Source organism: Quercus robur, chromosome 1, assembly GCF_932294415.1.
Source record: "Quercus robur chromosome 1, dhQueRobu3.1, whole genome shotgun sequence".
NCBI classification, from domain to species: Eukaryota; Viridiplantae; Streptophyta; class Magnoliopsida; order Fagales; family Fagaceae; genus Quercus; species Quercus robur.
In genome coordinates this window covers 11,345,620-11,368,954 of record NC_065534.1, presented here as the reverse complement: position 1 = coordinate 11,368,954, position 23,335 = coordinate 11,345,620, and the positions used below count along the sequence as shown (strand labels likewise).

The 23,335-nt window shown below is 33.6% G+C and overlaps 3 protein-coding genes across 3 annotated transcripts; 1 reads left to right on the top strand and 2 right to left on the bottom strand.

Moving 5' to 3' along the window:
* The first annotated feature begins 1,341 nt into the window (after nucleotides 1-1,341).
* Nucleotides 1,342-3,175, top strand: LOC126720815 (reticulon-like protein B14). Its single transcript, XM_050423634.1, has 5 exons — nucleotides 1,342-1,495; nucleotides 2,192-2,372; nucleotides 2,476-2,608; nucleotides 2,704-2,773; nucleotides 2,869-3,175. The coding sequence occupies exons 1-5, from the start codon at nucleotides 1,393-1,395 to the stop codon at nucleotides 3,036-3,038; spliced, it is 657 nt and encodes a 218-aa protein (XP_050279591.1). The 5' UTR covers nucleotides 1,342-1,392; the 3' UTR covers nucleotides 3,039-3,175.
* Nucleotides 3,176-6,328: 3,153 nt separating this feature from the next.
* On the bottom strand, nucleotides 6,329-10,225 carry LOC126716918 (transcription factor PHYTOCHROME INTERACTING FACTOR-LIKE 15-like). The gene is made up of 5 exons (XM_050418003.1): nucleotides 9,896-10,225; nucleotides 7,741-7,833; nucleotides 7,575-7,632; nucleotides 7,391-7,443; nucleotides 6,329-6,751 (listed from the first exon to the last, which is right to left on the bottom strand). The coding sequence occupies exons 1-5, from the start codon at nucleotides 10,223-10,225 to the stop codon at nucleotides 6,329-6,331; spliced, it is 957 nt and encodes a 318-aa protein (XP_050273960.1).
* A 4,698-nt stretch (nucleotides 10,226-14,923) lies between these two features.
* LOC126720803 (uncharacterized) lies at nucleotides 14,924-21,284 on the bottom strand. The gene is made up of 11 exons (XM_050423628.1): nucleotides 20,952-21,284; nucleotides 20,797-20,881; nucleotides 19,475-19,544; nucleotides 18,673-18,733; nucleotides 18,539-18,592; nucleotides 18,013-18,169; nucleotides 17,834-17,930; nucleotides 17,479-17,588; nucleotides 17,154-17,260; nucleotides 15,287-15,397; nucleotides 14,924-15,188 (listed from the first exon to the last, which is right to left on the bottom strand). The coding sequence occupies exons 1-11, from the start codon at nucleotides 21,138-21,140 to the stop codon at nucleotides 15,072-15,074; spliced, it is 1,158 nt and encodes a 385-aa protein (XP_050279585.1). The 5' UTR covers nucleotides 21,141-21,284; the 3' UTR covers nucleotides 14,924-15,071.
* Nucleotides 21,285-23,335: the final 2,051 nt, after the last annotated feature.

The window sequence follows — 23,335 nt, the reverse complement described above, 5'->3', positions numbered from 1 at the left end:
AATAATAATAATAATAATAATAATAATTAAGCCAAATGGTAGGATCGGTAGGATCCCACACGATCCTACACGATCTTATATACGATCCTACCATTTTTGCGATCTTATTACGATTTTAAACTTTTTAGTGATGTGAGATAGTAAAATCGTGCGATTTTACGATCCGGATCGCGATTTTAATAACCATGCATATAACAATCTCCTGCTTGTACAAAAATTAATATTTATTGCATATATCCATGTGCATAATTTTGGAAATGGTGTATTCAAAACATGATTTTAGTTATAGTTTTGAAATTGTAAAATTGTGTTTTGAATCCATAAATTCTGATGATGTAGTGCACACGCTGTACACACAGGTGTAAAATTCACAGCTCTCCTTGTTGGAATATCTAAATCTTGTTGCTTGGGCGCACTTGGATATGTGTCCACGCAGGGTCAAACGCCCTTAGAATATCTTTCGAATATCCATGCAATACAAACGAATGGGCAATGGCATTTGGCTTTTATTGTCTCTCTCTTCCCCTTAATTAAACAGTTTCTGGGAATGACAAAAATGTAAGAATGTAACATTGTCACTATTTTGATCAACTCAAAATATATATTTCCTTCTCGCAAAAATGAGTAAGAAAGTTTCAATAGAAAAAGAGCAAATTTCTTATTAGAAAAGAGGAATTTATCCATCGTTCTATCTTTTATAACAAGGTGATATCTTTCCCTTTGTTTTTCTTTTTATTATTGTCCAATTGTAGACCATTGGAGTTGACCAAGGAATTAAAATTATAGGCTAAACACTGTTTATACTTCTACTACAGATACACTAACCAAAAAAAAAACCCAGTTTAGCAAAGCCTTAAACTAAGTACTAAAATATATTTATTAGCTCTTAGGAAAAGGGAGACAGAAGATTTGAACTCCACTTTAAATCGCTGGATTTTTGAGTAAGAAAGGCACACCATTGAACATGTTATAAAGGAGATGATACTGAATCCTTTTTTTTTCCCACACAAAAAGAACTATATTTTGTTATTTAACCAAGAGATCCCGATCGATCATGCAAATACCAACACCTAAATAACTTCGACAGTAGGTTGTTCCATTTTGCGTGATGCTGAGAATTCATAGATAAATATTAAAACTGCTTGGTGGATTCGTTGCATGAAAGTGGAGATGAAGTACTGCATGGATGAATTGACTATATTGTCGAAGTCGGCATGTGAATAAACCCTCTAGGCCAAGTCGAAGTCATTCCTTTCTTGTAACAAGTTTCTTGGCCACAAAGCTTAGAACCTCCATATTATCCCTTTTATATAGCCTTGTTAGAGCGTCAGAGGCAACAGTGTCGAGAAAGTATTGAATCGTTTTAAACTAGAAAAAAAAAAATTAAGAGTCATGCCAACAAACTATCAATCTGATTCAGAGGACCAAGGTTTTTCATTGGGAAGATTGTTTGGTCGTGAAAAGCCTTTGCATCAGGTCTTCGGAGGAGGAAAAGGTAATCTTCACCTTTTAATTACTTGATGCATTTGATGATTTTTTTATTTATTTTTTTTTTTTTTGAGAAACAAAAATTTGAGGAAAATAATAATTAAATAGATGCAACATATTAATACCTTCTTTATTCAATAAAAAATTTGTCACAAATATTGTCCTCAATATTGCCTTCAGAATTTCGAAAAAGCTCCAAAGTGTAATAGAATGACTACATGAATGCCTTACATTTTCTTAACCTGCGCGCATTGCCTAGTTCCACACATCGTGAACATAATATTCTTTAATTCAATTTGCACAGTCATTTCTGTTATTTTTCTCAGTGAATTCTATTTTTCAAAATCATGGAAATTAATTTCAATTTACTACTTTCTATAAAATGGGACTTGCACCGTGAATCCGTGATAGCGGGCCATTGCTATTCATTGCACCATGTCATAGCAAAAAATTATATGGTGCCTTTAAAAGTTTATTCATCATTGGCCATTTGACACGCGCAAGATATATATAATTTTTTTTCTTTACAACTTATTAAAAGGTGTCAAATCGTTACAATATTACTTTTATATGGATTTATCATTAACTTCACATCAATTATAATTGTGGAACCGGGGCTAGAAATAGAATAATGAAATTCATAATAATTAATATACTACAAGAAAGAGTTATGCTTCATATTATGTTGGGTGTATTTTTGCAGTTGCTGATATACTATTATGGAAGGACAAGAAACTATCAGCTACAATCCTGATTGGATTCACGATTATATGGTTTCTTATTGAAGTTGTGGAGTACCATTTTGTTACACTTCTTTGTCACAGCCTCATCCTCGCAATGCTCATTAATTTCATCTGGACTAACGTGTCAAGACTAATGGACTGGTAATCACTAATAAATTCTTAAAGTTTGTGTATTCATCATCACCTAGCATCCTTGACTAGTAATCACTCAAGCTTTCTAATAAATTTTTGTGCTATATCTCAGGACTCCACCCTATATCCCTGATATTAGACTTTCGACAGAATCGACATTTAGATACTTCATAGCAAGACTGAATTGGTTCTCGTACAAATTCTACGAAATTTCAAGTGGGAAAGATTTCATATACTTGATTGTGGTATGTAAAGCTATGTTCCCTCCACAACTCCATTTGACTACTACTCTATGAAGATTTGACATATATAATATACTGAGTGTTTGATATGTATACAGGCAATCTCTAGCCTTTGGATCTTGTCTGTTATTGGGACTTATATGAGCGCTTTGAATCTTCTATATATTGGTAACATCCTAGACCTTTCTTTAACAAATATGTTGTAACTCGTAACTTTGTTTGAGGCTAATTGCTAATGTGTGTTTCTCTTTGCTGTTTTGAAGTCTTTCTCTGCGCGCACACACTACCTGTTTTTTACGAAAGATATGAAAAGGAGGTGGATTATTTTGCTAACAGAAGCAACCGAGACTTGAAGAAATTGTACAGGAATTTTGATTCGAAAGTTCTTAACAAGATTCCAAGGGGACCAGTGAAAGATAGGAAATACAAATAAGTACTAAATAGTTGTGAATTTGAAGATAATTTGTAAAATGAGTCTGAAAATTCAGGAGAAAACATCTGTAAAAAAATTTATGTGATGCTTAGTATAAAAAAATATTAAATAAATATAAACTGCATATGTTTACTAAAGATTTGCTTCTGCACAAGAATTATCTCTGGCATTTATTTATTTATTTTTTATATTAATTTTCTCTTGCATTTAAGACGCAAATCCATGATAAGCATCAGAGCCTCATAGATTTTATTTTTATTTTTATAGAGAGCCTCATATATAGTTTGAGTTGGCTAATTTAAGGAATTATACCTTATATCATGAAAATGTGCTGCTGCTTTTTTTTTTGAGTAAAATTTAAGCGAGTTCATTGCATATCTCATTTAATAGAAAAATAGAAGTGGTCCTGGTCTTCTTCTTCTTCTTTTCCTACGGTTTATGGTGTCACTTTTATTACATCAATTTGTATGTCATATTTTGTCACCAAATTTCCAAAAGTAAAAAATGTTAGGATTTAGATCTAAGTTGGCATGGTAAAAAAAAAAAAATTCCAAGTTGGCTAATTCCAATATCAAAACATGTGTTTATAAGGATTACAGTTATTGCAAAATTACTAATAGAAGTATGGAGCTTAGCTGTTGTTAAAGATTGAGAGTTTAAGGAGAATCAATTAAGGTTGCATTTGGGAACTTGGATTTGGATTTCAAATCCAAGCATTTTAAAAGGTTTAAAATCCATAGTAGATTTCTCAAATTCAAATCCTTGATCTTTTTTAAACTTTCCAAAAAAGTTATTTTGATTTTAATCACTCAAATCCAAATTCAAATGCCTAAATTATATCATCCAAACACACCAGTGAAAATCCGAGTTAAGCAGATATTTTGCTCGACCCTTGCTTGAGCAAGATTGCGGGAAAAATTATGAATTTGTAGCACCGACTGGTTTGATTTAATATTATTCTATATATAACCACATCCCTTGTGAGTCAGTTGTGACGCAATTTTCATTGGGAAAAATAGTCGGTTAAAACCTTTTGAAAGATCTTTGATTCGTTGAGACCAAACGTCAAAAAACCTCTTCCGGGTGTTTCTCTTTGAGAGTTCCTATGTATGAGCCTTAAAAATGAGATTGTTCTTGAGTTTAACACACAATGAGTGTTGTTAATCCAAACCATAGAAAAACCTACCTCTAGAGTTATTTTGAGTTCCATTCAGGATTTGTTGCAAACGAGTTCGTTCACAGAGGAAGTTTTATGTGAGGATTTCAAAATTCTAGGGCCATTATAATGAAAGTCTTTTGTTAAGGTTGCATAAGACTCTAGGAATACAAAGGTTTTGTAAGTATAGATCGATTGTTGTGATCATTTCTTCTATAATAATGTTTTATACAGAGTTTAGTAATGTCGGACATGGCTTTTCCTTTGAGAAGAATTCTTAAATTTTTTCACTTGTCACCAAAATCCTATTGTGGTATATTAATTGATTGTGTTTATTGCTTTTAGATTATGGTATATTAATTATTTGTGTTTATTTATTTTGTTAACCGTGAGCATAATTCATAATTCATAATTAATCCGTTACTTAGAACTTGAGTAATACTATATATATAAACTATTTTACAACACTTTTACAAAATGTTAATGTGGTCAATCTCTTATTGGTTTTTATCTAAACCTACCATTAATATCATTTTTTCATTTATCAATACTTACTCACCACATCAGCAATTTGTAAATTTTTTTGTAAAATAGTTTGTATCTTTAACATTATTCTTAGAACTTTGAAATCCAAATTAAAATTTTCATTTTGGTTAAAGCAATGCTATATACGCAGAATTTCACAATATTTTTCACAACAGTGTTTTTTTTTTTTTTTTTTTGGAGAGAGTTTCAACCTATGACATCTGTTCTTAATGATAGCTCTTTATTACTAGACGAAGACACCAATCGATTTTTGGTGTATGCGAGAATTGAACCACAGATCTCTTATTCAACTATCAGAGACTTTACTTGTTGGACTAACTGGAACTCACTTTAACAATTGAGTTGACACAGTTCTACTAATTCTTATTTGAGTCTACTATTGACATTATCTGCTTACCTACCACTAACGATCTACGACATCATCAAGTGTGAAATTTATTGTCTATAGACTTTCTCCCTTGGATTCAAGTTACAAATTTATTCCTTATTTATTTTCACAAGGGAAAAGCTCTTTCGTACCACATCATTATCTATCTCTCTAACACCATTTTGCATCCTACTTCACCTCCCGTTTTCACTGGGGAAACATAATGGTAGCAACTACCAAACGACTCATTGGCATGAATTCCAGACTCAACCATCCCATTAAAACAGGTTCTACCTGCCAAAATATTACTTTACAGGTTGAGAGAATGGAAACTCATATGGCCACTGTCGAGAATTTCTTCCATTACCCTGCAAACATCAAACACAGTCACCCATTGTTATGTAAACTTTGAACTAAAATTAGATTAAATTAAATTTATAGGTGAAAATATAAAAGAGTCATGCCAGAGCATAGAAGCTTAAAGTGACTACTTCACTGAATTTTAACAGTTGTGGCCAGCATCATGTTTGGAGGAGGTAGCCTTCTCACTCATTGATGGCATTACTGCATGACTCACTTGCAAGGTCAATGATAATCCACGAGCATTATATTTCTACAAAGATTTAAAGATACATGTTGGAATTATGGTTAAGTGATTAAATTCATTATTATTATTAATTTTTTTTTTTTTTTTTTTTTGTGGATATAAGATAGAAATTCTACTTTAGCCTAATCTAAGTGTATATATGTGTGAAACTCCCTCCTGAAAACTTGAACCCCGACCCTTGCCCCCTACACCCCACAAGCACTTATACTTGTGGAGTGACCATCACACTAAGGGTGTGCGGTGGTGAAATTCATTATTTCTAAATGACTTAAACTTTGGGAACAATTGATAATTTAACATAATATCAAAGTAGGAGATCTTGCTCATGAGTTTGATATTTGTCTCTACTCTACCTTCCCTTTAAAATGTTAAAACTTAAAAATCCCTCGTGTTGGGCTCCACTTATTAAGGAAGATTTTAGACCTATACGTTAGGGAGTGTAAGAATTATAGTTAAGTGATTAAATTCACTATTTCTTAATAACTTAAACTTTCGGGACAATTGATCATTTAACAATGCACAATATATAGTTGATATATAGCATCAGAAGTTGTCATTACAGACTTCTGGTGAACTTTTAACTAAAAGTATGACACTGAAAAAATCTAGAAAATTTAAAGGTTGAAATGAACCTGGCGTAAAATTGGCAATTGTTGAGATTCAGTAGCTATTCTTGGTACATTTTGGGAGGTACAATTTACTTCTGTATTAAATTGTGGAGGCACAGTAGATGTAGCAGTGTTTGCAGGCGGTGCCTGTGAGGCAATGAGAGGCACTTGCATTTGAGGGACTGGAAGAACTCCTGATCCAGGAATCAAATGCATTCCTGCTGTTGCTGAGGATAATGGATAAAAAGGTGCAGGAACTGGCATCATGTTAAGGCTTGTTGAGTATGACATGCTCATCATTCCCATGCCAAATCCCGGCATTGGTTGCATTTGCATAACTGGTAGAAATTGGGGAATTTGTGTGCTTTGGATTCCAGTTAATTGCATATATGGTACCTGGCACAGAGCTCCTCCCCCAGTAGACGTCATCTAATTTTCATGAAACACAAACAAAAGCAGCACATCCAAAAGAAATGTCTATCACCATGTGTATATATATAGAGAGAGAGAGAGAGAGAGAGAGAGAAATGATAAAGTTAAGAGCAACTGAAAGAGAGATACTTGACAATGATGCTTTAAGGCTTTAAGATATTCAATGGTATCGTCCAGCGTTGAAGCTCTGCTGGACTGAAATCAGATAAGCACTCTTGGTTAAGTGATTACATAGATAGAGGGAAAACAAAAGTGCAAATATTTACAGAACAATCTCAATGACATGTTAAGTATCTCTCATCTGCAAATTATTTTATAAGACATGTATCAATGACACTTATTCCAACATTCCTTTTGATGAATAGCAGTCACTAAAAACTTGTTTAGTCCTCTTATGCGAATAGAATAGTGCACTAAAAAAGGTAAAAGCTTGTAGCAAATATATGATATTCCGGTCATTAGAACTACTAGTCCATCAATAAGGAAAGTCCGGTCTATGTCCTCTGAACTAATTTATAAAAAATAATTCAGCAGGAAAGTAACTTTTCTTGTCTACCCAATAGACTATGATATTTTCCCTTAGAGTGAGTGTTTCTTTAGTATAAATACACATAGCACCACCCCATGGTGAAGTACATTAGTTTGTGCATCCAATTCCCAGCTATCTTCATTTTCTGAATTCTTCATCACTGCAATTTTCCAAATAGTGTTACCAAGATTGAGACCACATTCACTTTCACCTATTCTATATTTTTGTACCAAGACAATAACTAATCATCATTAAGCAAGGAAAAGTAATTGTGAGTCGTGACCTTGTTACAGTTAGGAACCAGTTCCTGCAAAGCTCTGATCTTCCCCTTGATCCAGTCCCTACGCCTCTGTTCAAAACAAATGTAATCTAGTTGATCATAAGAAGTAAGAGAAGGGTGACGTATAAGATAACCCTTCCAAGGAAATTTAAGATCAAAGTTGATCTGAAATATCACCCTCTCAGAAAGATTGTGTATTTCAGCAGAACGAGTTCTTTTTGGCCGTTTATCTTCATTTGTCTTCATATCTACAGAGACCATAACAATCTCCTAAAACAGGAATTAACATGACAAAACAAAACACACCCATGTAAGAAAATGACAAATATAAATCCATGTTATTATGTTAGTTCAAACTTGGCATTTATTAGTTCAAATTACTTCGCTTCTACTTCCTCCATAAGTCAAGTCATCAGCTTTCCTTTTTCCCTACTTGATCTTCCTTCATCCAAAATCTCCCTCTCTATTAAACAGCTTGATGCTATTGTTGAATGAAGCTGAAGATCAGGTAGAATCTCAAAAATATCTTGAAAATCCTCTGCTTCTGTGGCACCAATGCTCAAAGAACAAGAAGAAGCATTAAGCCAATCAGGATTGGTCTCAATGACACCAGGTTGACCAGAATCCACAGAAAATCTCCATCATTTAGAAAGGACTCGTGAAGAACATCCACCTCGTTGGAAGTGGTGAACTCCCACTCTGGGACTTGTTGCCTCATGTCAAATTGTCAATCTAAGTGGGTACTCACACAATTAAAATTCACACACAATGGGACTTGGAAGTTGGAACTAGCTAACTAGTAAGCGGTGCAGTTTGTAGGTGGTGGTGTTTGTGGTTATATTTATTATTTATATAATCCAAGACCACCCCAGTACTAGACCTGTACTTTAAATCCAATTGAACTAGCGGGAACCAACAGAATAACGACTTTTGGACCGTTGGAAATGAAGAAAACAGCCACTTTGTATGGAAACACTGGAAGATTTTGGCGGGTTGCCCTTTTGTGCATGTGTACTATCTCAGTTATTTTGTATTTGTTCCATGTTTTTTGTGACTTTGTGCTATACTTTGTCATTTTAATCAGTGGGAACCTGTCCACTTGTACCTGTGTTTTTATGTAGTGCATGTAGAGCAATTGTTAAGCCACCTGGACATATGTGACTCCGTGTCTACCTCGTTTACCTCTTCGAATTTTGGAAGTATAGAAAAGCCTCGAGCTTGCTGCCTCAATGTCCAACAGCCATGATCAAATCTTGATTATGCTGCAGCTAAAAAAATTGTCCTGATCATGCAATCATGCGTTTGCAGAGTAAAGCAGTGTGCTACAAAAAAAGAGGGGGAAAGGCAAGTATGCAGTGTACTGCATATTTGGATATGTGACAGCAAAAAGAAAGGGATAAGTATTCAAGGGTCACGTTCACTTTTCTCTTTCTTTTTGCTGCTTGTAGCAAAACCTTTTCCTAAAGAAAGGTCAATGTTAGCATACATTGCAGAGTATAATGGTCAAATGAGTAAGAATGTAATTGCTTAAAAACCATGATCTGCTTGCCATTTTTTCAAAAAAAGAACCATGATCAAGTGCATGTTTTCTTTCTTTTTGGCTGAAAAATGAAATATAATCAAATACATATTGTTATTGGCAGAATCAGAAATTTTTGTGGGTCAAGTTAAATGTATAAAACAAAAATTTAACAGAAAGAATATAGCCTATTATATATCTATACTACATAGATTTTGTTTAAACTTTCTCTCCTTACCATTAACTCTTCTTTTTACTTCATAATTTCTTGCTCTAACCTTATCCTTCTTGCAACTATTTCTCTTTCATCTTATTTTCTACATAAATTTCTTGCCACTCTCTTTGCCCCCCCTCCCCTCAGTCCATTCCACGTTCTGCCCATAACAAACAAATGAGAAAAAAAAAATGTCAATACTCTTTCTATTTCTTCTATTTTGTTTCTCATTTGGTGGGTTTTTTTCATTGTTTTTACCATTTTTTACACTAATGTTTCTTTTTAATAATATTTAAATAAAAATGCAAAACTGACCCTCTAACTTTCACTATTTTTCATTTCAGTCTTCTAACTTTCAATTTTGTTAATTTAATCCTCTAACTTTCAATTTTTGCCAATGCATGATTCCGTTAAGCTGCCGTTAACTTTCAGTTTTTTTTTTTTAATAAATTTCGGAATTAAAAGAAAAAAATAATAATAATAAGGGGAACGATTCGGTTTTCAGAAAGGGAACACATTTAAGACGAGGAATCAAAATCACCGCCGCTCCAATTTCGGATCACCGATCGAAAACAGAAACAGCCGATCGTTGGAACAACCTGAGCAGCCGATCGTTGCGCAGAATTCACCGTAAACAGAAACAACTTGAGCCTAGTAGGCTTAGCCGAACCGCGAAGCAGCCGATCGTACTCCAACATCATGTGCTCGAGATCCTCATCATTCGTCACAGAAATCAAAGCGTCGAGATCTTCGCCAGGGAGTTGGTACTTGAAGCAAAGATCAGCGTCGTTGCAAATCGTAGAAAGCTTAGACTTGATAGCGTTGAACTTGATGCTGCGATCGACGGCTAGGATTTTGGTTTCGCCGCCGACATAAGCGAACTGGTTATCGTGAGGCCTAGGTTGAATCTTACCATTATAGCTGCACATGAATTTGACTTTGTAGTTGGAATAAACACGTTTTTGAATTTTTTTTTTTTTTTTTTTTTTTTTTTTTTTTTTTTTAGCATCTTTGTTACTTTTGCTATTGGGGAGGTGGGTTCATCAAATTTTAGATCCCACCAGATTTTAGCAACAGAGAGATTGAAAGCTTTTAGGATCACGTGGTGATGCCATTTACTTGCAATATGTTGTGATTCCTCGGTTTTGGTTTCAGGTAAGGGAAACGACCTTAAATTTTTTTTTTTTTTTTATAAATTTTTTTCTTTTAATTTCAAAATTAAAAAAAAAAAAAAAAAAAAAAAAAAAAAAAAAAAACTGAAAGTTAACAGCAGCGTTAACAGAATCCTACATTGACAAAAATTGAAAGTTAGAGATTTGAATTGGCAAAACTGAAAGTTAAAAGACTAAAATAAAAAATAAAAAAAAATGAAAGTTAAAGGGTCAATTTTACATTTTTACCTGATATTTATTTAATTGCTGCATTAAATTTGCATATTACAATATAGTATTATCAATTTTTTATCCAATAAATTTGTAAACTATGAACCATCCTTTCAATCATAATGATTAAAAAATTTTAAACATTTCATATCAATATTTTTTTTGTTAAATAAATTAAAAATTAAGCAGTTAGAGTATATTAATAGTTTTAAAAAACATGAAACATGTAGAAAAATTAATCAAATTTTAAATCATTTAAATAATAAACAGTATTTTGTATACCTGAACATATACAAGTCAATATAACAAAAATATAAACTAAATAAAATGTTTATTTTCCATTTATGACAAATGCAATAAGGATCTTTAACTCCTAACCATAAAATCCACAATTGTCCTTTCATAAAATAATAAAAACCATAGTATCCATAGTTCTTATTCTCCAAACTCAAATTTTTTTTTAAAAATTATTATCTATTTTAGGAATATATTTTTTGAATATGCTTTGGTTTAACTAGGTATTAATTAATATTATAAGAGTAATAAGAATAAAAAAATCATGCATAGTCATATATATATATATATCTCGTATTGGGGGGGGGGGGGGCATTAGCTAAATTTTACACACGTGTCTACACCTATTATTTATAATAAATAATAGGAGGTATGAGGAAATTTAAAAGCCTGAAGCCCCCCCCCCCCCTCCCCTCTCTCAAGAAGAATATATTTAGTTCTATATCTTTTCTTCCTTTTTCATTTTTGTTAATCAATTATGACGCCTTAGCTAGTAAATCCACAACTCTACCGCTACCCTCATTTCATCTTCTTAAAAAGAGAGTAAGAATCATTTGAGTCGGAGCTCATTGAAGTAAGGGATATGATCTAAACAATTTATCAAGCAATGTCCTGCAAAGAGGAAATAACTGGTCTTAGCAAAAATTGATGACAATGCTTGATGCTATTTCTTTTTAACCATAAAAAGATTCAATGTCGTATGTTGACAAGGGCTCAAAGTTGCACTAGGGTACAATTATTGACTCTTTTAAACTTTAAACTGTCTATGCGAGTGCCACGCCTACTTATATAAGCTTATGTTTTCAAGCAATGAAGCTATTAGCATCAAACTCAAAAACTGTCACTCATTTGTGCTTGTGAATAAGCTGCCCCGCTTACTATGGAGAGTTTAAAGGATATATAATTGCATGCGTGTTTCGTGTCATTGAATACAGCGTCTTCAACTTTGAAAACTTGGGTCAATCTTTCGAACAAATTCAAAAGCACATTACTTAATCAAAGTTGATAGTAGCAAAATTAAAAAACAGAAGTCAACTTTGATGAATGCATGCATGTGCTCTTTTTTCTTTTTCTTTTTTTTTTGACTTGTCATACTAATCTGTGTGCCTACTATGCTTCAATCTAAATAATTATTTATATCATTGTTGCCTTAAGCTTCTTGTAATTTAATGTGACATTAAACCTTGCCACGTCAGTTTTTTTTTTTTTTTTTTTTTATATATATATATAATTACAACAATTTCCCCCCTAAATTCCACAAATACTTTATCTATGGAAAGGTTCCAATTAAGCTAATAGACTTTTGACTGCATGCATGTGCTCTTTTTTCTTTTTCTTTTTTTTTGACTTGTCATACTAATCTGTGTGCCTACTATGCTTCAATCTAAATAATTATTTATATCATTGTTGCCTTAAGCTTCTTGTAATTTAATGTGACATTAAACCTTGCCACGTCAGTTTTTTTTATATATATATATATATATATATAATTACAACAATTTCCCCCCTAAATTCCACAAATACTTTATCTATGGAAAGGTTCCAATTAAGCTAATAGACTTTTGACTTTTTTTTTGAGATAAAAGATAGAACTCTTGGCTTTGCTTCTTTCTTTCTTGTTTGGCATTTGGCTGCTAGTTTGGAAATTTTATCCTCCACTAAATGCTTTTAAACAAATATTTGCGGAATCCACACATAAACACCCAAACAATATAAAAAGGCCAAAGAAGATAAGGAGCCCAAATGAGGGAAATGAAATGAGAGCCTTAGCCTACCCACTGATAACCTGCCTTATCAATTATCCTTTTTCTTTTCTTTTTTTGGTGGATAAATTGCCTTATCAATTATCATTCATGACAACTTGCAATAATTCCGAATCCCTTAGTGATAAATAGAAATCTCTCTCTCTCTCTCCCTCCCTCTCTCTCCCCTCACTGTCTCTCATTTTTCTTTGTCACTTTTCGTCAACAAAGCTGAATTTGATATGGATGAGATTTTTGTTTAATTCCTCCCTAGCCAACTATTATGACTTTCCTAGTCATTGTGTTCGAACTAAGATGTGTTTCATTTGTGAATCCACTGAAAAAATGTAGGCCAATTCATAGTTAATTCTCGGTATTGCCAAGTGGCGCAATTTGATTGTTCAGTTGGAACCATCGTTACTATTAAAAAAAACGCCGCCTTGTTTGACAAGTAGTTAGTATAAAGAGCAAAAGCCTCAGCATCGTTTATAACTTTATATTAGTCTATACTTTTCTTTTCTTTTTTTTGAAAAATAGATAGGATATATTAGTCTATACTTGACCCTCTAGAACTCAATACAATTGCCACCATTTCTACAGACTAAAGAGAGGGTGTGAAAAAAAGCTTGATTGAACATAGATGGTGAGGGAATATTGGAGGGAAGTGGTACCAAGGCATGCAAGCGGCAATGGCGAAAGCTTGAGCAGTGAAGTAGTTTTTATCATCTGGGGTGCCTTGGTCATGCTTTCTCTTATCACAGCAGCCATCTTTTCCTGTGCAGATGGTGCATCCAAAGACAAAACCTCAGCAACCCACAATGATGCTTATGGTGCTGCTTGTGCCGCCGGCTGTGGTGGAGCTTGCGGTGGTTGAATTCATTCATTCTCACCACTCTGTTCATCATAAAAGTCACAAGAATGAACTTCATAATGTAATAATTCAGTGTCAAGTTATGCTTCCTTTCAGTTTTAAAGTAATGTTGAAGCTACTGTTTGTTCAAACCATTCTGCTAGATAGCAACCTAGAAGAATTTAAAGACAAAAATAATGATGATATTAATGAAACAGTTACAGTTTTTTCAGTTCCTTGATTCAATGGATTGTCTTCTCTTTTTTCTTATATCTTTTTTCACTTTCTTAGCAAAATATTGAATTAGATTATGTTGAATTCATTCATTCTCACCACTCTCTTCATCATAAAAGTCACAAGAATGAACTTCATAATGTAATAATTCAGTGTCAAGTTATGCTTCCTTGCAGTTTTAAAGTAATGTTGAAGCTACTGTTTGTTCAAACCATTCTGCTAGATAGCAACCTAGAAGAATTTAAAGACAAAAATAATGATGATATTAATGAAACAGTTACAGTTTTTTCAGTTCCTTGATTCAATGGATTGTCTTCTCTTTTTTCTTATATCTTTTTTCACTTTCTTAGCAAAATATTGAATTAGATTATGTTGCAGTAGAGCTATACTAACTTCCATATATCATAAAGGAGATTACAGTGTGATCCTTATCTGCATTCTAGAATTTAAGTGGTTAATAGTTTGCCACATGTTGTTAGCAAAATGTTTCCCATATTTCTTTGTAGACATTTAAACCACACACCTCACTGTTTGCCATCCCCATCCCTGAAATGTCTTTTAGCACTTTTCCGTGACAACATGGGCTTCTTTAAGACTTTAACAACGTAAAGGTGTATATATTCTTTTTCAAGATAAGCAAGGCATCATATATATTCACGTACACAATCGTTGCTAAAATTGCCCAATCAAAGATACAATCTTTAATATTCCATTGCGGGGCCCAAACCTCAAATATTGTTGGGGACTTGGTACATCTAAAGTGACCCATGTGGCTTTCATACTTGATACCAAACTGAGTCCAAGGATAAAAAGAAACACAGCAATGTGATTTCTGAGTTGTGAACCATCCCAGAATTCCTAAAAGTAGGCGGCTTATTTCCAGATACTGTGGAGATGTCAATTACCTTGGGTTGGATTACAACTGAAATTACATACAAATTTACAAATCGAATATATTATTGTTTGATGTGCTAAAAAAAGAGGGGGAAATCCTAACATATTATTCAGATCACTCGTTCAATCATTCATGTGTCGAAAGAAAATTCAATGTTTATTCTGCTCGCCTCGTGCTGATATGTTCGTTTGTTCGCTAGTGGAGAATGCATTGGGTTTGTACATTTGCTCTTTATATAAAACTCGGGTTCTGATTTGATTCATCTATTTATGTACATACATAGATTATTATAAGTTCAACGTACAAGGGAATGTGATTATTTTCTTTAGCATTGACACGATCATTCGTGCTTAGAATGTGTAGTCAAGAGTAAGAAATTCACATTCCATAACTTTTCCTTAAATCAGTGGAAGATATATCCACGCGGAACTTGTCTGCTGGTATTGATATAAACATGTCTCTTAACTCCTCTGGAATGTCAATATCTTCAAGAACCTGCATGTGTTACACAATGGAATTCAAAACTTCGCCAAAGGAAATAAGATCAACAAGAAACAATCAGAGCCTTAATGAGCTTTAGTATGCAAGCCTACCTTGAAAGCACCATCTACATTACGACCGCCCACAAGGAAAATGCATCCTGTTTTCTTACATCCAATGAGTATCTCCAGCATTTTCTTATAGTCCCCATCATAGTATTTGGGCTGAAAAGGCAATAGATATATTTCATAAATACCAGCTAAATTATCATACAATGTGATGCTCCACACTTGCCATACTGCATCATATACTATGAAACTACACCAAAACATAGACATCTTAAAAATCTAAATATCAAAAGTTCAATGTTTTACTATTTCTTCTAAACCACCGTCACTATAAGTGTCTGTAAGCATTGGTGATTTAGGTGTGAGTGTGGCCAAAGCAACCTACCCTGTTTTGTTGTAATGGTAAAGCCAGGATCCCTAAAGAGAGTGCAGCTGTGTGCCTAAGGATCTTGTTTTCGAAAAACAGAGGCCTGTCCATTTTAGGCTTTGTGGCATACTGTCCACATTATATCCAAATGCACAATACAAAATAAATAAACTATAGTAAATAAGGGATTTGGCTACACAGTAGCATTTCTATTTGCAATTTTGATCATAAATCATTATGTTTTACACCAACCAACAAAAGAATTGTATGAAACATACACATACTGAGCTCCATATAAGACAAGCAGTGCTTGAACAAACACAAAGAAATCAGTGCATACAATTACAATACCACTGCCCCAATTTAATTTTAATTTTTTTCTTTTTCTTTCTCTCCTTTTGTTTCAAACAATTTGCTTACACAATGTTTGAGTTTTTAAGGAAAGATCATCAAAAGGACTGGATGGGATAAGACCTATTCATGGGGAAAGGAAAAACCTGGGTAATGTCACTCTTTTATTTGGACTTCCATGATGAAAATTTAGGAAATAGATCATCTATTGCTTGGTTAGTGAGATGAACGGAAAGGGAAAAAATGTATTTTCATTTGACCATTATGCCTATATATTTGATTAGGAAGTTGTCTTGTAAGAATTTTTGTGATTGAACAAAATTTTCACTAAAAATTTTGGTTTTCACCCAAATCTGTCCATTTCTGGGTGTAGCAAATCCCTTAAAAGAAGGTGTAATTTTCCTCACAAATTCATTAATTTCCCTGCTTAAAAAAACTACAAAACAGCAGAAACTATCAACCTGATCAGGTTAATATTCTTTCCCTGGTTATTTTGAGATGACAATCTCTCAAGTATGCTACTCAAATTTTATCATGCTATGGGCCTATGGTCAGTTCAGTTCTTAAATTTATAGGGCTTAAAATGTTTCTTCCTTCTTATAAGGGAAAATCTTCAGGTTTTGTCATTACATTATGTAATAGAAAACCTTTTGCCTTCAAAATCATAAAGCAGTAACTGTTCTGGAAAGTTTAAAGAAGTTTCTTGTATGAACTTTAATTTTAACAATTTTCTGCAATATTTATATGGCCTGGCCTGTTTACACACAACAAGTCTAGTAAAAGTTGAATGCCCCTTAGATTCTGGAAAGGTTGTTTTCATGACCTTCCTATACTCAAAACTCCAGTCTACCTCTAAATGAGAGGAACATATTGGGAAAAACATAGCAGACCAAAAGTATAATGCCCAGCAGAATATATATCACACAGCCAAGCTTGGAGAACAAAAGATTCAGTATCCATAGGCACCAAATAATACATGACTAATTGCAAGATTAACATTAATTCATAAATCAAACACCAGGAATTGATTTCATGGTAATGAAATTCAGAATATGCACTTTTCTAGAAAATTACAGCTACATGGATATATTAGAGAGCACGCTTCAACAACCTACACTATACTTTCGTTGAAATTAAAATATAATGATGATGGTGTTGATATTAATAATAGTATTTCAGATTAAAATTACGTACATTAATTAGTCTCACTGCTGTGTCAGCACCAATTACAAAAGCACTGCCTGGAAAAATTTCAGCTTTCTTATAAAAATAAGGTTGACTGGATATAATTACTGTCTTCCCTGTCATTCAAAGAGAAAATCATTAACAAGTACAAGTTATATATCATATAACAAGCTGCTATCCCACACTACAAGTCAGCTTAAAGTAATAAATATTTTGCTAGTTAAAAAAATATGCAAACACAACCTTCACCCACAGAGGATTTAAAAAAGATAAATCTTGGAAAAATTTATACATTTTATAAATCTTGGAAAATAATACAGAGAATCAACCTCACCAACTTTTTCGAATTGCTTGACACGGTCTTTGATTTGTGATACCGTTAGTGGTGGTTTGTCTGCGTTGACTGCAGATATTTCAAAGCATGGATACGCATCACCACAAATGCTGCATAAAAATAAGTAAAAATGATGAGAAGCATTTCATATAAATTCTCAATTGGAATTGGTGACAAACACAGTGCTACATCCACATAGAGAGGGAGAAAAGGGCAGTATAGCACAATTGATGTGGACAGATTTACTTTCCTGAAGCAAGAATTGGAAACTAAATGTCCAAAAGGTGACAGGTCTATGAGACAATTCCAAAGTGAACAAACATTTCACAAAGCTACCAGATAATTATTAATGTACCTAGCAGCAACTTCCAAGAGCTTGAGGTGACCATCATGTAAGGGATTAAAAGAACCCGATAAAATAATCTTCCTTTCAGCAGTAGACATATCTGTGCCTGCAAAAGTTGCTACATGATTGACTGAAAAGAATAAAATTCACTCTGTTAATTGAGGTTGATATGAGCAAAAGGTCAATACCACTTGCAAATGGATAAATTTTAAAGTATATTTGCCCATTTATAAGTTGCTCTAATTCTTGATCTTCATCAAATTGCTTTTTACATTCATCAGATACTTCAGATTCTGTCAACCCCGAATCAAATGTTGCCGGAACTCTGCATGCATTTGCAATTGCCTGTAACCAAAATATAAAAGGAAAATTAAAATGCAAGAGAAAGTAAGTGACAACCTAAGAAACAAACTTGAAGTTCTAGATATAACAAGTCAAATTAGCATAAAAAAACATGCAATGTAACAAAGCGAACACACTGTATTGCCAAATAATCCTTTTCTCTACTTATTTTGAAATCTCAGGAATTCTTAAAAAGTAATAGACAACAACATTTTTTTACAAAGGAGATAGAAGCAATTAGCTCTTGTCAAAAATTATATATTTGAATGGTTAGACCTTTTTCTGGCAAAGGAAATACATGCAATTAGCCATTCTTGAAAACTATATATTTGAATGCTTAGACTTGATAATCATTAATATTTTAACACATACCTTAAGTAAAATATGACTTGAAACTTTGTCTTCCTGCTCTCTAGTCCGCAAACCCTACATTAATCAAGTAAAGAATATAAATAAACATTACAACACATTCAATTAAATAAAAGCCAAAACAATCCCATAACTACCTTTGACAGTGTAACTGTAGATACCCAAAGCCGGTCAGCTGTCCTTGTTGACAAGTGAAACCTGCAAATGATTATGAAACCAAAAGGTAAGCAAAGCCAAATCGGGGGAAAAACATTATGTAAGGAGGAATCTTGCAAAACAACATGTGCAGACTACAGGATCCAGCTTAAATGATAGAAAGTAATTTCAGAAAAAAACTTGAAAGCCCATTAGTCTTTCACAAACTTTGAGCTCAAATTGCAATCTATAGTCAAGAGTATCCTTGTCAGTTCCTAAAACTGGGCTGATGCAGAAAAAATTGACAAAAAAGAGAAACACAGAATGTTGACTACTTTATAAATAGGAAGTGGGGAAAGGTTTTTTGAAAGTCATTATGTGTATCATATAGCTAGATCCAGAAAACAATGGTAGAATGATATAGTTATATCAATCAGTTGGATCCAATTAAAATTCATGATCAATCCCTAGTCTGGATCCTTTGATGAGAAATTGATAAAGGATCTTAAGCTTTGACTTCATGTTCTGGGTTTGCTCAGTGCCCTTCAATTCCGCCTCCCCTTACCCAATTGACTGAGACTAGGTTTGAAGTTGTCATGACAAGGCAAAGGCAGAATTGTAAGACTATTCCCTGGGTGGCCAGAGTTCTATTATGCTACTAAAATCTGTGAATGCATTAGGTTACCAGTTTGTATCAAGAACAAGATATGCAATTCCCTTACTATAAAGAAACACTTATTCATAAGATGAATTGTGTGTGTTCATCAACATTCTTGTTAATACTGAAATTTTGATCAAAGATACCTGTGGTCCCCAAGTTTCGGCCTTGAGCTAGCCAAAGACCCAGTAAAACCCACACCAAGAACTGGAGAACCTATTGAAGGGACAAATAGACAACATACAAAATCACATTAGTAAGGCTGGATTTCAAACATATAACTATTATACCCATCAAATTTGTCGTTTTGACATGAACATCCAAAAAAGGCCTGCTCATTATTAGTGAGGTTATTAAACAATCAAATATCAAGCTAACAATATCTTCTTCTTTTTTTAATAAGTCAAGCTGACAATATCATTGTATAGCTCTCAATCGACTCTAGCATTATTTATAATTGCAGTCGAGCACATTTTAAAAGAGGGGGAAAGGAATGAAGATACCAAACTATGTGGAAGTTGCAGGGAACCATACATAGTGAAATTTGAGAAGTTCAGTCATAATGATAGTCCAGTATAAAAATTGCACAGAAGTCAATCAAAATGCTTCAGCCACAGCTATTGTTGAAACATCTTAATTATAAAACCATGATAGGTTGAAACAAAAACAGAATTCCAATATTTTCAAAGTTTTTCCAAAACTAGGATAATCAATCAAAATCAGGTTTCAAGGAATACCCCAGTGTTTCCAGGGCACTGGAGTTCGAACCCTGCCAACCCCCCCCGCCCCCCATCCCCCTATTTACCTAGCCAAAAAAAAAAAAGGATAATCAGTGTGCGTTTGGGTAAGAATGAAAAATTTTAATTATTTCACTACTCAGCTTATTTTTGCTACTATTCATGGGCCTCACTGCACTTTTTGGCACTATTTATGAATCACACTGTACTATTTCAACTAACTTTTATCTTTATTTACATAACTTTCAACAATAATTTTTCAATTTCAACAAAATAAGTGGTATCCAAACATACCCTCAATCAAAATCACAGCACTACCATGCAATAATAATTGACATGTTTATAATTTCAGCATCATGTACACTAGATCAAACAAATGACAATTACGCTTTCACTAGCTGCATTGCTTCTAAGATTTCCCATTTAAGCAAAACCACAAATTTTCAGGGTCAAAACAATCTCAAATTCTTGATTATTAGCACACAAAAAAAGAAAGTCTACAATTACTATTGGCAAATCATAACAATTGCATTAAAATAAGGTCGGCGTGACAATGCACTGTCAAAATACATAGCACTTTTCTCAAAAAGGTTAATCAAAGCCATCATCATGTTCTCGAAACAATTAGTACTTAAGAGCACAAAAACTAGCAACAAATATACTATAAGCTGAAAACCCACAATTAGTAAAACTATGGAATTGTTTTAGAGGAAAGTGGAATGGAAAAGAACCTGGAGTAGAGAGCTTGAGGGCGCGATTATAAGCCAATAAAGCCATGTCTTCAGCGGTGTCTTGGCTACAAAACTTGCTCGGAATCTACTACAAAACAAAAACAAAAATGAGGCAATGAACAAGAAAGAATCTAAGAAGGGTGGGTGGGGTTTGCCTTGGAGAGTAATTGGATCATAGACATTCTGGAATAAGGGACGAGAGTTTCAAGAACAGTATTTGAAGCTCCGGGCACCGAAAGCAACCACCCTATAATCTGAGAGGCTCCGCCGGAGAGAAAGAGGACGGCCTGAGTGGGACTTGAGTGGATGCCTTCTACCACTGCTCGGATACCTGCGTCACTCATTTCTCTCTCTCTCTCTCTCTCTAATCTTTCTATCACTACGAACTACGATTCATTGATTGATCAATCAATTCTACACTCGTTAGGATTATTTGATTTCTTTGGACCTTGGATTTTTTTTTTCACTTGGACTTGGAGACTTTTAGAGATTAATCTTACGAGCGTAATTTGAACGCACGGATTTTGATTTTTCTTTTCCCCCACTGTAAATTTTGATTTTGTTTTTTGCACCACTTAAGTTTTTGTTAATTATCATTTTTGTTTCTAAAATATAATTTCTATCATTTTCATCCCTAACATTGATATTTATTATTATCAAGGTGATCGTTCTGTCTATTTTCGTTTCAAAAGCTTTTGTTAAAACATTAAAAATTCTCTTTTAATACTAAATTTTCTTTTGAATTAAAAAAGATATGTAATTAAATAACAAATAAATGTACTTTGACTATCCATAGAGATTTTGTTAATGGTAAATTTTAGTGGGTGAATAGAGATTTTCAAAGGTATTTTCTCAATCCTTCTTCTTCATTCATTGGCAGAATCCAAGCCACACAACTAAAACTCAATCACCAGCAGCCACAATTGCTCAACCAAAACCCATCATTGCCTCCAACTCCACCTTTAGAACCTCATCATCAACTAAATGGAGGAGTTGAAAAGGAGTTTATCTCGAAGCAGTATAGTTAAGCTTCATGTGTGGATGGAAGCTAAGTAATCAGGTGTACTACGAAAATAGGCATGTGGAATGGGAGAGCATACATTTCATACTAAAGCAGATGATAAAATGTGTTGATCAGTTGGAAAGATTTAATAAACTAGATGAAGCCAAGAAAGAGACACGGGGAAGCTAGGTCAAGCCTCTAACTTGATGGGTTAAAAGTAATTAAATTTAATTTTTTTGATGCACTTGTCAATTGAAGTGGGCATGCCTCTTGTGGGCAATGATTGTAACTTAAGAACTAGGCTTTGTGGGTTTCAATTAGTTTAATTGATAAAATCTTTTGTCGTCAAATAAGATATTTAAGGTTCAATTTCCGCCTACGTCTAAACCAATTGATTTTTTAGTTTAATTATAAAGAGTATTCATAGACATTATAAGTTGAAACTATTTCTAAAAAAACAACTAGGCCTTTTACCCACATAATTCCTACTACCTAAAGTCTTTAGACGGCCAGGAACTGCCTCAACCATGGAACATAGAACATTTGAAAAAGTACTACCAGTAAGGAATCTTTTACATTTCAAGTTACCCAATCTTCATCTCAGTATGTACGTCAGTTATTACTTTCGTCATTCATAGATCAATAATACACGAAAGCATTATCCATGCATATTTATCAATAATTATCCATGAGTTATTTATCAACAAAAACATGTGCAGCACTCAGGAGCTATTCTTAGGAGACATCCCAAGAATCTCCGACGTTAAAATTTCTAATCAAAGGTTGTTCATACATAGCCGACACCATCATAACCATCAAGGTTGTTAATACACAACCACCAAAGTTGACTAAACCAAGAGTTGTTCAAACACAACTTTTGTCATCATTATTCAAACATGACCCAAAAAAAAAAAAATGGTTAACCTAAAGACGCTCCAATAGCGTGACTCCAAGTCATGCGTACAGCGCAACATTGTCATTACTAATAAAGTCATGGCATATTAAAAATAAAAAATAAATAAATAAAAAGGAGGAAGTTGTTCAAACACAAACTTCTATCATCGTCATTCAAACATGACTTAATGAAATTTGTTCAAACGCAACTTCTATCATCGTCATTCAAACATGACTTAATGAAAGTTATTCAAATGCAACTAAACGAGGAGTTATTTAAGCATAACTTCTAAACATGGCTTAGTAAAAGTTGTTCAAATACAACTACACAAGAAGTTGTTCAACCACAACTCCCATCACCGTCATAACTTAATGAGATCTGCTCAACACGGCAAAAAACCTAACGAAATAAAAGGTTACAAACACACTTCGTCAGCCAATCAGTTGTCAGAAGAGAATTGCATGCCCAAAACACACGGGCCTAAGTAAATTGCTCAATAAATATATGCTCAAAACAACGAGCTCCATAAAGACATTGTTTTCGTCTTACCAAAAAGAGATAAAACGAAAGAAAATAAAGAAAATTACTGTCTAGCTAGATCATAAAGGGACAGATCTATAGAAGCGGCAGTCGTAGATTCT

Bases quoted from the DNA above. Each gene is read 5' to 3' on its own strand.
- LOC126716918 (XM_050418003.1), bottom strand. From the start codon at position 10,225: ATGTGCAGCTATAATGGTAAGATTCAACCTAGGCCTCACGATAACCAG. The intron at 7,834-9,895 runs GTTGTTCCAACG...TTCCTGTTTTAG, and splicing joins CGCAACGATCGGCTGCTCAG to GAGATTGTTATGGTCTCTGT. The intron at 7,633-7,740 runs GTGATATTTCAG...TGTTTTGAACAG, and splicing joins TACACAATCTTTCTGAGAGG to AGGCGTAGGGACTGGATCAA.
- LOC126720803 (XM_050423628.1), bottom strand. From the start codon at position 21,140: ATGAGTGACGCAGGTATCCGAGCAGTGGTAGAAGGCATCCACTCAAGT. The intron at 20,882-20,951 runs GCAAACCCCACC...GTTTTGTAGTAG, and splicing joins TGATCCAATTACTCTCCAAG to ATTCCGAGCAAGTTTTGTAG. The intron at 18,593-18,672 runs GTAGTTATGGGA...TGATTAATGTAG, and splicing joins CTACAGTTACACTGTCAAAG to GGTTTGCGGACTAGAGAGCA.
- LOC126720815 (XM_050423634.1), top strand. From the start codon at position 1,393: ATGCCAACAAACTATCAATCTGATTCAGAGGACCAAGGTTTTTCATTG. The intron at 2,373-2,475 runs GTAATCACTAAT...GCTATATCTCAG, and splicing joins GTGTCAAGACTAATGGACTG to GACTCCACCCTATATCCCTG. The intron at 2,609-2,703 runs GTATGTAAAGCT...ATATGTATACAG, and splicing joins ATTTCATATACTTGATTGTG to GCAATCTCTAGCCTTTGGAT.